This window comes from Notolepis coatsorum (assembly GCF_963971535.1).
Source record: "Notolepis coatsorum genome assembly, chromosome: 7".
NCBI classification, from domain to species: domain Eukaryota; kingdom Metazoa; phylum Chordata; class Actinopteri; order Aulopiformes; family Paralepididae; genus Notolepis; species Notolepis coatsorum.
Window position 1 is genome coordinate 78950945 of NC_140171.1, and position 16926 is coordinate 78967870.

At 41.0% G+C, this 16926-nt stretch overlaps 1 protein-coding gene across 3 annotated transcripts in view; it reads right to left on the reverse strand.

The window, feature by feature from the left end:
- The window catches only part of LOC311231402 (ATP-binding cassette sub-family E member 1), a 71385-nt gene that overhangs the window by 41812 nt on the left and 12647 nt on the right, over window positions 1-16926 (reverse strand). For all 3 annotated transcript variants that reach the window (XM_084317973.1, XM_084317974.1, XM_084317972.1), the window contains exons 6-10: window positions 13297-13434; window positions 11640-11709; window positions 9975-10071; window positions 4330-4419; window positions 4024-4145 (exon numbers count right to left, since the gene is read on the reverse strand). In XM_084317973.1, the coding sequence (XP_084174099.1) occupies window positions 4024-4145; window positions 4330-4419; window positions 9975-10071; window positions 11640-11709; window positions 13297-13434 (517 nt within the window). The remainder of the gene's footprint in view (window positions 1-4023; window positions 4146-4329; window positions 4420-9974; window positions 10072-11639; window positions 11710-13296; window positions 13435-16926) is intronic.

A 16926-nucleotide genomic window follows, 5' to 3' on the forward strand; every position in this document is an offset into this window, starting at 1 on the left:
AATATATCATCAGCCAATGGACATATCGATCTACCAGATGGCGATCGATAACTGGGAAATCCTTTTGGGGATCCAACCGGCCCACGGTAAGATCTTTTTCACGTAAATTAAATGCTGATCAGGCCTTGTTATCATACTCAACCAGCCGATCAGCGAATGTGGCTAACGGCGTTATTGGTAATCAATAATCAGAAACGACGTCCCCCGCCCCCCCCCCCCCCTTTCATACATTCATGGTGGACCATGAATACAGACAATATGCATTTTGAGTTTTAGCTTCTGTAGTGCCGAAACGCAGTTCGATTTAATGTTATTAGCTTAGCGCCCTGTATCTTGCCTTCCAGGAAATACCGTAATTCCTCTAATAGTGACCTGTATTCAATTAAAAACCGACTCTCTATTAATGACCGGGTGCACTGTTGAAATAAGCAATTATAAGCCGACCTCCTAATACAAGCCGGGTTACTAATATACGCGTGAGCGAACCTCCCCTTACTTCCGTATATGGAACACGGGTCGCGCACAGAACGCAACACAACAACAACAGAACAAGCATGGCTACCGGTACTAAACAGAGACGAAACAAACACGTTAAGTTTAAAGAGGACGTTTTGAGGTATGCAGCGGAGCATTCGGGAGAAAGCCGCAAAGCACTTTAACATTGATTCCAGACAAATCCGATATTGGAAAAAACAAAGGAATGAGCTGAAAGCAGCGGACGGTAAAAGAGCACGCATTTCTCCCTGGAGGAGGGAGAAAAAAAGTGAGCGAGGAGATGGAGACACTACTTTCCGAGTGGATTTATGCATTGCGCGACAAACACAACCATGTGTTGCACAAAATGATACAAAGAAAAGCAATGGAAATCTACCCAACAGTGAGTGATGAAGGCAAGGCGTTTGTGGCCAGTAAAGGTTGGCTAGAGAAGTTTCTACACCGCAATATTTTGTTATTGTTGTTATGCTGGCTGTGCAGTAAATACCATATGGTATGGTGTTAACACATTAAGGACCAGCCACGAGTTTATACGGGTTTCGGTGCCATGCGTTGTGGACCAGAGGCACGTATATAGCCGTGGCAAGTTGTTATTGTTTTATTCCATATTAATAACCGGATCAAGATCCCCGATCGGCTCTGCAGATCTACCCTCCTCTGTGGACTCGACAACATGCAATACCGGCCAGATCCTCTTAGAGGCGCCATCGCTCCACTGCAGTATGGATTGTGGGCAATGGATTTTTATTTTTTTTTACCTTCCAATGGAGGATCATATTACCCTGATCCCGAACGAACATCATGCACCGTGTATTACGTTTCGAATCGCAGATTTCACCATGGAATAGGAGGATTCATCATCAACCAATGGACATATCGATCTACCAGATGCAGATCGATAACGGGGAAATGCTGGGGGGTATCCCACGGGCTGACGGTAAGACCCTTTTCACCTAAATTACAGCCGGATTGGAGCTTGCTGTGTAACGCAAGTAGCCGATCGGACAATGTGGCTAGTTACACGGACACCGTTATCTGTGATCAATAATACTAATCGACGTCCCCGGCCGCCCCCCTTTCATCCATACATGCTTTGGGACAGCCCGGATCATATGCAGTTTGTGTTATTTCTTTAGCATATATAAAACGGAAATGCCGTTGAATATAACATTAGTAGCAATTAGCTTCATAACTACTTTCCAGAAAATATGAGACGAAATCTGCGATAAAGCTTATATTCACTGCGCTATAAAATGACAACCTATTGATGGATTTTTTTTTCTTTAAGCCATTTTGAAGGGACGGTTTATGCACTCAATTGACAATGAGAATGGACAGATAGCAATACTATAAAGTATAGATTTAGCTCTACAAAAAGATTGTGTGTAAGAATGTGTAATAACTAAGGCTGTCAAAGTTAAAGCTTTATTAACGCATTAACCCACAATTATTTTAACGCCGCTATTTTTGAACCCAAGAGTAATGTTTAAAAAATATATATATATATTAGAGCTGGGCCGTTACTAGTATCGCGCGATAATATAATTAACGCATTAATCTTATAAAAAAAAAAAAAAAAAAAAAAAATGTACCTTTATTTACCCAGGGTAGGTTCGCTGAGCACAGATGCTCTTTTTCAGGAACGCCCTGCTTCACATTCACACAGTTCCATTCACACCTGGGAGCTGCCCAGTACAACCACAGTTGACACCATTGGCCACTGAGCAACTCCACTGGAGCAGTTGATTCAAGCCATGTCACATAGTTCAAGTTTGAAATGATTCTTTCTGTTTTGCTCCTGAGAGTGTGCTAGATACTGTACTGGTAATATTATTTATTTGTGTTAACTTCTGAATAAAACAACTTATTAAACACAAGTACATCTTATTGAACATTATTTTGATATTTCATTACCAATTATCATAGCAAAACAGCTTTTTCAAACGGTCTGTAATGCATTTTGGAAACGGGCTCATGGTGTAATGGGCCACCTGGCCTGAGAAACATGAGGAAAGAAAAAGTAAGGACTTACTTCTGGTCATTATTTGGGTAGAACACACATATTTTGAATGCCTTCGGCAGGTTTTTTTCTTTTCTTTTTTTGAGCCATTTTAATCTAGATTAAATCCAGGATTGCAGATAGATTAATCTAGATTAAAAAAATTATTCTATGCCCACCTCTAATATATATATATATTTACCAGAGCTCTTGGGGGCCACATCAAATGACGTGGCGGGCCACATTTGGCCCGCGGGCCATGAGTTTGACACCTATGCTTAGTATGCTATAAAGCATAGATAAAGTTGTTACAAAACCCACATGTTTGTTTACATTCCCCGGTCCTCTAGCCACTAATTAGACTAAGCCCATCGGTCGCCAAAGTGTTAATGTTTACCAAGAGAGTAAGCCTACCTCAGAATTGTTTATACCAGTATTGTGATTGCACTATTTTACTCAGGTAAAGTTACATGATTTCACTTTGAAAACGTTGAAATGACCAGTGACCACCTGTAATTGCACTGTTTACTATTTCATACAGTACTTGGTTTCAATAAATAAACCCAGTACATTTTACTGGGTTCAAACTGACACAAAATGTTGGATTTATTCATTATGATCCGTTTGACAATTAGAAATATAGGCCTCTCTCTTATACATGCCTCCTTTCAATAAAAGCCTGGTACCCACTACAGTTGAAACAAATACAAGCCCGGGTCATTATTAGAGGAATTACGGTATACTAGACCAAATCCCATATAACGTATAAACATTTGGAGCATTTGACGCTCCTCAAGCCGATCGGGACAACCGCTCCCCTTGCCCGACATGGAAAAGTCCGCCCGGACCTACATAATCGACGCACAGCCCAAGACAGAGTTTCAAAGGGTGCTCGATACCGCCGCCTGGTAGGATGCAGCCGGTATTGCACTTTTGGGATCTCAGACTCATTCCCTATGATAACACCAGGCTCCCTAGATGGATAATGAATGGAAATATCGAATAAAAGAAATAACGATGAAGACCAGACTTTTCTCGGGTTTGGCGCTCAAGCGGCGACGAGTTAACCCGAGATATCTCGGGTCTGGCCCCGAATGTGTTAAGTGATTAAGAACATTCACTTACAAAAACAGACTGAACAGATATATATCTTCAATGAATGCTAGTTTCAGTGGTCGCCGCCGGGAATGACGCTAAGCTAGGCTAACGGTGTGGGTGTTCCCTACGCCTTCTGCATGCACAGAGAAGAAAAGGGTATGTATCTGCTTGTCTAACTTCAGGGTAGATGGCAAATAAGCTAATTTCCCAAAAAGTTGTTCCTTTAAACATGGGGCACACAGATGACATACATTCAGAAGGTGTACCAACTGGCTCAGTGACCAGTTGGGTAGAGATAGGGTCAGATCACTGTCCTCTCCGACTATGGACAGAGGGTATTTAGCTATTTAGATCATTGAACACCAATGAAAATTCAAGTCATCTACTATCACTCGCATGGAGAAACGGACAACTTCAAGAATTTCCGCTACCTTCCCTGACGCCGAAAGGCATGGTGACCACTCCGTATGCGCTGGGCACTCCGTACAGGCAGCAGATGAAGTCGGACAGGTAGTCCAGGACACTTAGGTCGTGTTCCACCACTATGATGTATCTGTTTAAGATAGAGAAAGGGAGAATGTCGCCTTAGACTGAATACGTACTTCACAATGTGTTAGGAATGTACTAATATTGCACATTGTGCATCAGGCCGACACACCAAGCCAAAATAGGATATTATATACAGAGTATTATCTGGAGTTTAACAACACCTACAGAGTGTTGTCTGTAGCACTGACCTGTCGGGAGAGATGAGGGACCGGATGGTGATGGCAGCTTTTAAACGCTGCTTCACATCCAGATAACTGGACGGCTCGTCAAACATGAAGCTGAGGAGGGAAAGAAGAAACTGGTCATTAAATACATTTAACCCATTAACTCATTGGACGGCAACCACGAGTACAGTCGGGTTAACTCGCCATCGCTTGAGCGCCAATCACGAGTATAGTCTGGTTTTAATCGTTATTTCTTTTATTAGCGATATCCATTCATTTTCATCCATCCAACCTGATGTTATCGTTGGGAATGGGTCTGAGCTCGCAAAAGGGCAAATGCCGCCGCCTATCGTCTCCCGGATGGTATTGCACATCATTGGATTGGATTGCCTGGGGATGTGCATAAAAAGAAAATCCGGTCGGGGTTTTGCTTCTCGGGCAAGCAGTATCGTGTTACCACATTGACTGGGGAGGCTGGGAGGAGCGTGGATTATGTGTTTTGGACTATAACGTTGGATCAATGGACACAATCGATATTTGGAATGGCGATCAGGAATTGGATTAATCTTTTTGCAGAACATCTGATGTGAGGTAAGGACTCTATGTAACCAGTCTTGGGTTAATCAGATGTTTTTTTCATAGCGATCACAACGTGTCTGTGTGTGGGTGCCGTTGGCGCTGAGAAAGGCACGGATAAGCGATTTTTCAGCCCACATAAGGACACATAATACTATCGATAATCTAGCGTTTATTTGAAAACGATTCATAAATCAGCGGAAAAATTACATGTTTTGTGTATTCCACTAAAGGGCTATTATCGCGTCTTTCTCTGTAATTACTTGAAATCTCCAAAACTATACTTGTATTCAAAACGGTATAAAACGGAAATGTACCGATGAAAAAACAATCCGTTTCGTACATGTTGACTGCAAGCAAGTCATTGATAAGCAGGGATTAAAGCAAAAAAAATAAAATTTTATAAATAGCGTTAGCGTTTTAAGGGAGCCTACTGTCCTGACTGACTATAGACCCTACTGTTGTGGTTGTTGTGCCAGGCAGGGAGGCTGTGTGCTGGAGAGTGTGAATGCAAGTCTTGTGGCTAGCTTCTGATTGATGGCGAGCTTTTATTTTTTTTTAAGTTTTAAAGTTAAATGCATCGATCTGGTGCACTTTGAGAGCAAAATTAAAAGGCTAGATCTATGATGAACGTTGTGCTCAAAACACAAAATCGACTAGTAGACACTAGAGCAGGGGTCAGCAACCTTTTTGACATGGAGTGCCTGTTTGAAATATAGTTGTAACTAGTGTGCCTCAAGAATATTCCATGCATCGTAAATATTTTTTCCTCATAATCAGGTATTTTTAATGATCATTTTTACATTATTACATCATTATTGTTATTGTTAACAATATTATTATGATGGTTGCGCTGATTTGTGATGTCAGAGAGACACCGCTGCATGATAATGTGGCTGTGTGGCATCAGGTACATGATGAGCTGCACACAAGTGGTTGGAGCCCAGGCTCAAAAATGCTTTTTTTTTTTTTTTTCCACTTTTTCTCCCATTTTCTATATTTTCTCCCATCCCAATTTCGTATCATCCAATTCAACCCTCCCCTGTCACGAACGCCGTTTCTTGCCTCCCACAAGCCGGCTGCAATGTGGACTAAGTCATACATAGCACAAGTCCCCTCCGGTACTTGAGGTAACAGCAGTCGCATCTTTTCACCTGCGCAGCTCGATCTCTCAGTGGCGAGGAGTAACGCGTGGGAGGCTCACGCTGCCCCCGACACTTCCTGATTCTACTACGCAGGCGCACACCAACCGACCTGTAGGAGTCGCTGTCCACAACGCCCGATCCCCACCCATCAGTTTCCCACCCCCTAATACGGCCAATGTGTATTAGTATGAACGACCAGCTAAACTGAAAGCAATGTGGAGCGCTGGGCTCGAACAGGCGAGCCCAGCGTCTCCGCATTAGTGACGAGCGCCTTGCCCACTACGTCACGTAGCCGCCCGAAAAATGCTGTTTTTGAGGACTTGATTAGAAATACAAAACAACGAATAAAAAAATTACAGAGGACTCACAGGAATTGTGTAAAAGTGCCCAAATAGTGAAAGAAATAGTAAAATAGTTCCCCTTTAAAGATATGCGTATATATATATTAGGGCTGACCCCTATTAATCGATTAGTCGACTAATCGGTCGAAAGGGGCCGTAGTCGACTGGCCAACCTCTTAGTCGAATATAATAATAATAATTTTTTTTATTTTTTTTTTTTATCATTCTTTCCAAAAGAAAATAGGCCTAGAAGCGTGGCTAACGCTAATGGCACGCATACCAGAGGCTAACTGCCTATGAAAACAGGCACAGAGGCACTGAAAGAGGATTTCACCCATCTAATGAACACACTAGACTAGACAAATATCAAGATGTATCCATCAGTGGACCAATTGCACGCTTTTGCAGAGGACAAGAAGCCTTCAGTCGACTCCTTCAGACATTAAGCACCCCCCCCCAAAAAAAAAAAAAAACATTTTTTTTTTTTTTTTAAGTCGACCAATAGTCGACTAACGGCAGATTTTGGCCAATCCTAGTCGACCATCCAAATCCTTAGTCTGGGACAGCCATAATATATATATATATATATATATATATATATATATATATATATATATATATATATATTAACAAATTGTTCTAAATAAATAATTTGAAGTTTGGAATTTTTTTTTACAACTGAGGTAAGTAGATTACATTTTTAGAGACTAAAATACCGGAAAAAGGTACCGGTTGTACCGGTATCGATTGACAGGTACCGGTTCAAATGTGAACAGTACCCAACCCTAATGCCAGGCGGCTCCAAGTTTGACAGGGGCTGGCGTGAGCTGGGTAGTGTAGTTTTATTTAAATTCGAAAGCCCAGGGTCTCTTCATAGGACTACAAACACGTATGACAGCTTCCTTTATTTCGGTCTAATTCATCCGGTTTCCACCGGGATGCGCAGAGATATTTATAAACTCATATTTCGCTAGTAACACTTAAAATCATTGGTAAATGGGGCACCCTCGTGGCGCACCGCATAGTGCCTCGCACACCTACGCGGCCGTCCCAGGTTCGCCTCCCGCTCCCGGTGACATTTGCTGCATGTCTTCCTCTGTCGGTCGTGCGTGACCAATATAAGCTGTAAAAAATGCTAAAAAAAAAAAAAAAAAAAAAATCATTGGTAAACAAACGTAGTGCTGAAAATGTACATTTTGACTGCCGTTTTGATAAGGGTTATGTCTTTACTCTGGGCTACATTTGAAAAAGAAATGAAACATTAATTAATAAGGACTGTATTGGTCTATTTATGACGTGATATTAATTTCGTACCGGCACCGGACCACTCAGGCTTAAATTAGAATCAAACTACTATCTGTCCAACAAATGGATACTCATTGAAAATGTATTAAAAACAGACATAGATGGACACACAGTGGATCAATGTAGCCACATAACATTTGATCTTCAAAGTAAGCGCTCTACAGATATTGAGCGCCATTTGGTAATACCAGTTTTGTCATGAGTATTTTTATGGTGCACAGACATGCCTATGCAGACATATGCTGAGGTCCGCCATTGTAATTGAGCTGGACCCAGCTGAGTCTGATCAATTAGCTTTGTCTGGAGATGAGAAAGTAGTTAGCAAACTCAGACTACTAGCCAACTCACGGACTAAGGTTACTTTGGGAGCTTTGCAATGGGCAATTCTATCTGTCCCTGCTGGGACTCCCAACACAAAGGCTGTAAGGAATATAACAGACTGCTAGTCACTTTTGCCCAGTCTCCTGTTGGTGAGTGAGATTAACATCTTCATTATCAGTAGCTACTCTTTGTTCACATAGTACCAGCTAATGTTATGCACAAAGAGTACACATGAACTACCATCCCTCTTATCTTGTTCTCTCTGGTGATTAGCAGTATTGTGGTGATTTGTAGTTAATAATCAATAAGTTCAATAACGTGTGTTTTACATTAGGCCACCTCTGTAGCTTTAGCAATATTGTGCTTCAGCGTAACATTACGCCATTCTAACTGCAATCCACTTTTCGCTTCACGTTTTCTGACATATTTGCTAGCAAGATATCCGATGTCGGTGATACAAGAATATATATTTAGTCAGTTTTAGACATTTCTGTACATTTCTTCAGCCAATGACCAGTTAACACTTTGATTGCCATGGGTTAAATTCATGATATACCATAGATTGCCAGCTCTATTTGTCTATGGAGAAGTACCCCTTCTTTGCATGGCTATAACTTTTTAAATTCTATTGCTACATTGCCATTATTAGGGCCCATTCAAAGTCCTATATGTATTGTTCATTGTGTAGCAACGTTAAACGTTTTCATTCACATATTCATAGTAAAGTATGGTCTAATGTATAAGTATGTTTTCATCTCTTTCTGCAGCTTTCTCCAGAACGTGATCTATAGCCCCAAATGCATTATATTGATGATGAAATACAGTTTGATGGCAATCGGGGCGATATAAAAAAATTCAATTGGACGTACTTCTAGAATGATCTACGTATGATCTGATGATGACCGGATGGGCGGGGGATCGTTTATAATTCCGTGGGCAGCGTTATATCATTCATCTAGTGTGGGTCATATGTTCATCATAACAGTTTATATGGAAAACGTTCAAAAATAACGCTGAATCTTACCGTATCATCTTCGCGCCGTGGGACGATCAGCGTGGTGTAGACCGTTTTCGATTATGGGATGTTTATCCTGATGAACCATTTCCAGCTTGTATAATACTATATACGTCCAAATAACGTTGTTTATTGAGTTAGGGCAAGCGATTGATCATCCAGTGTGTTGAGATGGAGTCCGGCTACCGGACGCGAGTGCCCGGAGCTCATATGGATGAGCACTTCCTGTTTGGGGCGCCCCTCCCTCTTGGCCGATCGGCCACCAGATGGCGCTCTCGAACCGTTAGACAGTTGGTGGGAGCCCACCAGCACATCTCAGGGCTCCGGAAAGAAAATATGATTTCGATCACAGATTTTTGAAATATTGATATCAAAGACGAGTTACGGCGTCCTCGGCACCTTTAGCATGGCTCTGAATGACGTGAAAAAGCGTTTTCCGGCAATCAAAGTGTTAAGCAACATAATTTAGTTTTGAAATCTCTCGAGGGGCTGTTGCCTTTTCTTTTAATCAAATTAGTAATCACTAGGGATGGGTACCGTTCACATTTGAACCGATACCGGTATCTTTTTTTCGGTACTTTAGTCTCTAAAAATGTAATCTACCTACCTCAGTTGTAAAAAAAGAAGAAAAAAAAATCCAAACTTCAAATAACCACATTCGACCGTTTTCGGCTTGCCATTGCCCCGACTGCTTTGTTGTTGAATCAAGTCAAATCCTAGGTAAGCGTATTGTGCGTGTGAACATTGACATGAAAAGAAAAAAGTAACAGTATCTCACGTGAATCGATACTCTGTAGTACCGATGTGTTTCGGTAAGTACCTTTAAAAGTACCGAATTCGGTACCCATACCCCATCCCTAGTAATCACTAATACATTGCTGAATATGGCCTGATATGGTAAACGAAATGCAGTCAGTCACTGCAGATCTGGATGAGATGTAGCTAGACGTGGCATGTGAACCGTACATGTCGGCCCTCTGGATGCAGACTACGGCACAGGCAAAGCGCTGCAGCTCCCCTCCCGAGAGGTCCTCAACATTCCTGTCCCTGAGATGAGTCAGATCTGACAGATTGATGGAGGGAGGGGGGAGAGAGAGAGACAGAAAGACAGGTGAGCGTGACATTTATGTTCATCCCAAATGAGATATCCACAAGAGAAGAAAAGAAAATGCACCTTCTCATAAGATTATTGCGGTCATAAGAGTAAACCTCAGAACTGAATATCAACAGTAACATTTCAGAAGATGACAATGAATATGAGGTATATGAATTGATTTGTCCAAAATGCATATACAGCCTTTTAGAACGAGATCCTTCATTTCTAATATTAACTACTGCCAAAAGAGTGGTTCTCTGTAAATTGTCCAAAAATAATAAAACTCCCAGACCAATAGTACCGTACTTTTCGGACTATAAGCCGCGGCTTTTCCCCCCATTTTTCGAGCATGCGGCTTATATAACGGTGCGGCTTATATGTGGACAACCCGAAAATCGAAATATTGCTTTTTTTACTGCATTGAAATGTTATTTATCTGTTCCCTTATTTACTTAATACAACTTGTAAATGAGTTAATTCTTGTTATTTGTCCGACAGTATTGTGTCCCAATGGGAGTCATTCTCTGTAGAGGTGGGAGTCGTTCTCTGTAGAGGTGGGAACTTAAAGCTCAATATAAGAACGGCCATGCACCACCACCCACAGAATCGAAAAAGAGCAATCAATCTGTCAAGCCTTTCCGTGTCCGGGCCGGGTGAGGTTTCCCGTGTTGAGTCAAATTAAGCCGCAGGCTCCACTCCTTACATATGGTAATTAAACATTAAAACACATGCGGCTTATAGTCCAGTGCGGCTTATATATGTACACATCATTCAATTTAGCTGCTGCGGCTTATAGTCAGGTGCGGCTTATAGTGCGAAAAGTACGGTATATGAAGATGGGAGGATGAATGTCCAATCAATTAAAGGCGCTTTTCTAAATAAATCATTTCATTTGAATAATAAAAACATCTGCTTAACCCTTTCACTACCACACTACCGAATGGTTAACCCTTTCACTGCGACAATACAGAAGGTTAACCCTTTCACCAACACACTACAGAAGGTTAACCCTTTACTACAGAAGGTTAACCCTTTACTATCACAGTAGTGTCATAGTAAAGGGTTAACCTGGACAAAGTGGCTGAGGATTCAGACATTAACCCCATCACTACCACACTACAGAAGGTTAACCCTTTACTATCACAGTAGTGTGATAGTAAAGGGTTAACCTTCTGTAGTGTGGTAGTGAAAGGGTTAATGTCTGAATCCTCAGCCACTTTGTCCAGATTAAAGGGGCACTTCACCAAAAAACAATGCAGATTTATTTTGCACATAACCTCACACATTCAAAAACAGTTTTTAAGAGTAAACATTTGTTTGAATAGCCACCAGTGATCATCTGGGACATTGAATCCTTGCATTACGTTAATAACAGCTACATGAAATAATACGGTAGCAGTCCCTATAAGACAAGGTAATGATGTTTTTTCATCTACATCATTTCATGGTGCCCCTTTAAGTTAAAATAATTATCAAAGTTAAAATAATGATCAGATGAGTGTAGGTAACAGCTGGACAATATCATGTAAACATACCAAGCTGTTCACAGACAATGGCTTCAGTTTTGGTGTCATCTTTTCTGCTCAGGATGGCACCCACGCTCCCCTGGTGGTAGAGTGGGATACAGCCATTAGCTAGTGGACGACGTTCAACAATATTATTCACCAATCTTTAGACTGACACACAGGAGCTCAGTCCCTCAAACACCTTATGGAGATTGTGGTAAAACTACAAGGATATTTACAGTGTTTGTGTGTTTAATTACTGTGTGAAAGTGCAATGATGGGTTAGATTACACAGAAATAAATTGCAATTATCTGCTTATTGACAAGCTTAGTTTGATTAGACCAGGGGTTCTCAAACTTTTATACCACAACCATTTTATTTAGGATTTTTTTGGCGACCCCACACTTAATGTATCGTGTAATTTCAGCGTGAAAATAAGGAATATCAAAATAAAAGCACACGTTGTTGAACTTGATCATGCATATTTATTAGAAAATGAAATTACAGCACTGTTATCAATGAAATTAATTAATACTATCAACAAAAGCAACATAATTGTTTCTGTGTATACACATAAAACAAGGCATATTTAGCCATAATATGTTGCCAGAACAGATTTTTTTTAAGAAAATCGCTCACGTGCGCTTTAAGAACAAAAGAAAAACTACTCAATGGGAAGGGTGTGCTTGTACATTTGAACAGTTCCATGATAGGTAGCTGCGTTGTGCTGAGAAAGAGGCGGAGATCCGCTTCTACTCTGAGGAGAGATCTGTATTTATTATTTATTATAATAAAAAAAACTTGTCACACGAAAGATCAATTTGCTCTGCTCAGACAGTGAGGCCCGTTGCGTGATGCATAATGAACGGATCTAGGATCCAGTTGTCCAAATTGTCCATGCTCTCTCAATTGTTCAATGAGCCCTTCAATGTGGCTACAGATGGGCTTCAAATATTTTTTTGCAACATTCTGTTCCTCCAAGCTGAGTAAATACCCCCAAATATCCGCTGATTATCCTGGAGTGCCACAAACAAGAGTTCCTTCATCCAGCTCTCCATTTTAGCTGCAAGTCCAAACAGGTCTGTGTCCCAACCTTGTAGTCCCAGATTCAACGCATTGAGGTGGTCAAAGATCTCGGCTAGATATGCCAGCTGTGCCAACCATTAATTATCATTATTTCTCTGCCAAGCAATGGGTTGTTTTTCCGCGCCCCCCTCTCTCTCTCTCTCTCTCTCTCTCTCTACGCTTCTGACAACAAACCTATCCATTGCGAGTGTCAAGGTTACACACAAAAGATGAGACGTTATCTCTGCGATTATACATGCGCAGGATGTAGTGAGATGTGTATTGGAATACTGTGTCGGCCTCCGTTGATGAAGGGGCGAGACAAATACAAACAGCTGCCAGGTGGAAAACTTGATCAGAGTTGGGCTCGTTTTTTTTTTTTTTTACAATGCGCAACCCCACTGTCACCTACCCGCGACCCCACTTTGGGTCGCGACCCGTAGTTTGAGAGGCGCTGGATTAGACTATTAGAATTATTTATAAAAATGGCAGCTTTTAAAGGAAATGGTAACTTCTTTGAGATATTAATCATTGTAAAACAACATTACCTGTGTGTCCAACATTAGTGTTAAGAGTAGTTAAAGATGTGTAAAGTACAAGTTGTGTTATGGCTTTACTAACCTTGACTGTCTTGGGGATCTGGTCCACATACTGAGGCTTGACGATTGCCTTGAGGTCATCCTCAAGGATCTTTGTGAAGTAATTCTGGAGCTCTGAGCCACGGAAGTAAGCAAGGATCTCCTGCCAGTCTGGGGGATTCTGGGAAAGGAACACGTTCAATTAGCATGAATACATTTGTCAGTTGTGCCGATTAATTAGATGAAATCGTATTACTTTTTAACATGTATATTATATATTCTATTTTGTTATTTGTATTTTTTGCACAATCGAGACGGGCATAGCCACCTACATTTCACTGCATGTCTTGTGTATGTATGTGACAAATAAAACTCTTGAATGACATGTCTCAAGTTACAGCTGGCCACATATGATGCTAGGAAGCAGATGGGAGATTTACTCGCATAGGTTGTCATTTGAATCAAGGAACAGTAATGCCATTCATGAAACACATTTGAGTCAAGGAAAAATAGTGGTTTGGGTTAATAAGGCATACAGGGAACAAAATTAACACCCACCAATGGCGTGTAGATTTCCTCTTTGGCTGGTAAATTACGGAGGCTACTCAGCCACTCTGGCGTGTAAAAAAATTGGGAGCCAACTTTCCAAATTTTCATAGAAGAAATAGCTTCTGTTGTCAGCAGTCGCTTCTATACCTGACGTGTGTATGTGTGTGTGTGTCAGGGTTTCCGTTAGCCGGTAATTACCGGTATTTGACCGGCAAAATCTGTTGAAGTCCGACATATTTAATCTCTCCGGTCATAATGTCTGGTGAAAATAATTCCCTCTAAGCACAATTTGATTATTTGAATTGTATTAAAATAGGCTAAAATTAAATAGCCTATGCGATGAACGAAACAATCATTACATTTGTTTCATCGTTGCTTCAAGTTTCACGTTTCTTTAATAGTTGTCATACAGAAGTACAGAATACTTTTATACAAAATGCTTCTTACTGTTAAGCTCCAGAGACTGTGCTAGACAAGATAAGTATGAAATAAAATAGTATAGCATCATGTAAAATAGAAGTGGGCAAAACTTAAAAACTCAGTACAGGCACGGATATCAATAGTTAAGATGGACGTACTACTTAGAATCAACTTCTTCAGTTCAATGCTACCGTTACCCCCTCCAGAGGGTTACTGGAAAAGATTACACTCCTCCACATACAAATTTATTTGGAATAACAAACCACCACGTATAAAAAGATCCACTGCACAGAGAAATAAAGCAGACGGTGGCATGGCATTTCCAGATTTTTTCCACTATTTTAAGGCGTACACATTAAGACCATTGACAACATGGTTTGATCCCCAAGCATTAGTATCCTGGAGAAAATTAGAAGAAAACATAGTAGCCCCACATAGACTGAAGGACATAGCATACACTAAACTACCAATCAAGCATTGTGAACGGAAATTTGGCCCCATAATTACTCATGCGATCCGGATATGGCGTGAAACACAAAAAAAATATCCTAACCCACATAAATGGCACAATCATACTCCCTTATTCAATAACAATGCACTCTTGATTGAAAAACGACCTATAAGATTCCCTATATGGGAAGAGCAAGGCATACACTCATTAGGGGATGTTTTTAACAAACAGGGTTTTTGTAGTTATGGAGAAATATGCAAAAAATTTAATCTCACCAAGTCCACATGGCTTTTTTAAATACAGTTACGGCTATGTTTGAAGTCTCACGGTGTTCCATTAGACATACCAATTGAACATCACAGATACCACAAATTCTTCTATGAAAGAGAGACATCGAGAGGTTGTTTCAGATTTTTATCATCAATTACTAACGTCCTCGTATGAAACCCTCCAACTAGACTGTCTGGAGGAGGGATATACCAGACCTGGAAAGTGACTTTGATTGGCAAGAAGCCTGGGCAAATGTCCAACTTACATCAAGGAACCCGGACCATCAACAAATCAATCTTAACTATATTCACAGGACATACTTGACTCCTATAAGACTGAACAGAATGGGTCTTAAACAAGACTCTAAATGCTCCCAATGTACAAATGGGGATGAAGGGACATTTATGCACATGTACTGGGACTGCCCACCAGTTAAGATATTCTGGAAAGATGTGACCCAACAATTATCAAAACTCTTATCTTGGAATATACCTGTACACCCCTCTGTATTACTATTGAATGATGTTTTTGAGTTTGCAGTACATCCACAGCTAAAGAGATTGGTTTTATCGGGTATCACAGTAGCTAAAAAGCTGATCGCATCACGCTGGTTTCAACCGGAAAAAATGTGCCGGAAAGTTTGGTTTCTTACATATCTCGATGTGATTTATCAAGAAATATCTACAGCAAGAATTCTGGGTCTCAATGAATCCAAAATGACAATGTGGTTAGAAGTGGTGGAGAGAATAAAAGCTAGCTTATAATGGTAGTGTCTGGTTAGGAGCGAGGGATAATGGAGGTACTATCCAAAGAGGGGTCCGGGAGGGGGGGGTTCGAGCTGGAGCATATGTGTGTAGGTTTTTAGATAACAGGTATTAGGGATATATCCTGTATAAGACATTGGTATAAATGGTAATTTCGTTGGATATACACTATTAATGCTTGTGTATCTTATCGTGTGTTGTCATGTTTGTTTATATGCGTGTTTAAAAAATACAAAAATACAAAAAAAGCATGTAAAATAGAGGTCACAGTGTTCAGTATAGACATATGTACAATGTTCGATGCAGAATAGAAGTAACTGAGTTACCATACAATATACAATATACTATGCAATGTACTAATATACAATACTATATAGTGCAGAGCAGAAATGGGATGAGGTACAATTTAGGTACAATTTACAGTAAGGTGTACGAGTTGTAGTGCAAATCCTTTACCAATAAATATAAAGTGTAAAGTGTGTTTAGGTGTTCTAAAGTGTGTAAAGTGGGTGCTGCAGTGAGTTGTTTGTTTAAAAGTGAGTGTGTGCGTGTGGATGTGTGTGCCGTGTGCATTTGATGGTTGTTGCTTAGTGTTTATTGTTCGTTGAGCAGCCTGATGGCCTGGGGATAGAAGCTTCTTCTGAGTCTTTCTGTGCTCGCCTTAAGACTCCGGTATCGCTTGCCTGACCGCAGCAGTTCAAAGAGGCAGTTGTTCGGGTGGCTGGAGTCCTTGATGATTCTCTTAGCCTTCCCCCTGCACCGCTTGTTGTAAATGTTCTGGAGGGTGGGAAGCCCCCCTCCAATTGTGCGTTCGGCTGAACGTGTCACTCTTTGTAGTCTGCTACGGTCTTGTGCAGTGCTATTCCCAAACCAGGAGGTGATGTTGCCAGTCAGGATGCTCTCTATTGTACATGAGTAGAAGTTCCTAAGGATCTTCTGACTGACTTGGAACTTCCTTAGGCGCCTGAGGAAGTAGAGGCGTTGTCGTGCCTTCTTCACAACACTGTCAATGTGTGTGGTCCATGTCAAGTCCTCGGATATGTGGGCTCCGAGGTACTTGAAACTGTTCACTCTCTCAACCGGTGCCCCGTCGATGCTGAGGGGGCTGTAGTCCTTGACCCCCGACCTCCTGAAGTCCACAATCATCTCTTTTGTTTTGCTGACGTTCAGGGAGAGGCAGTTCTCCTGACACCACTGTGACAGATTCTCTACCTCTTCC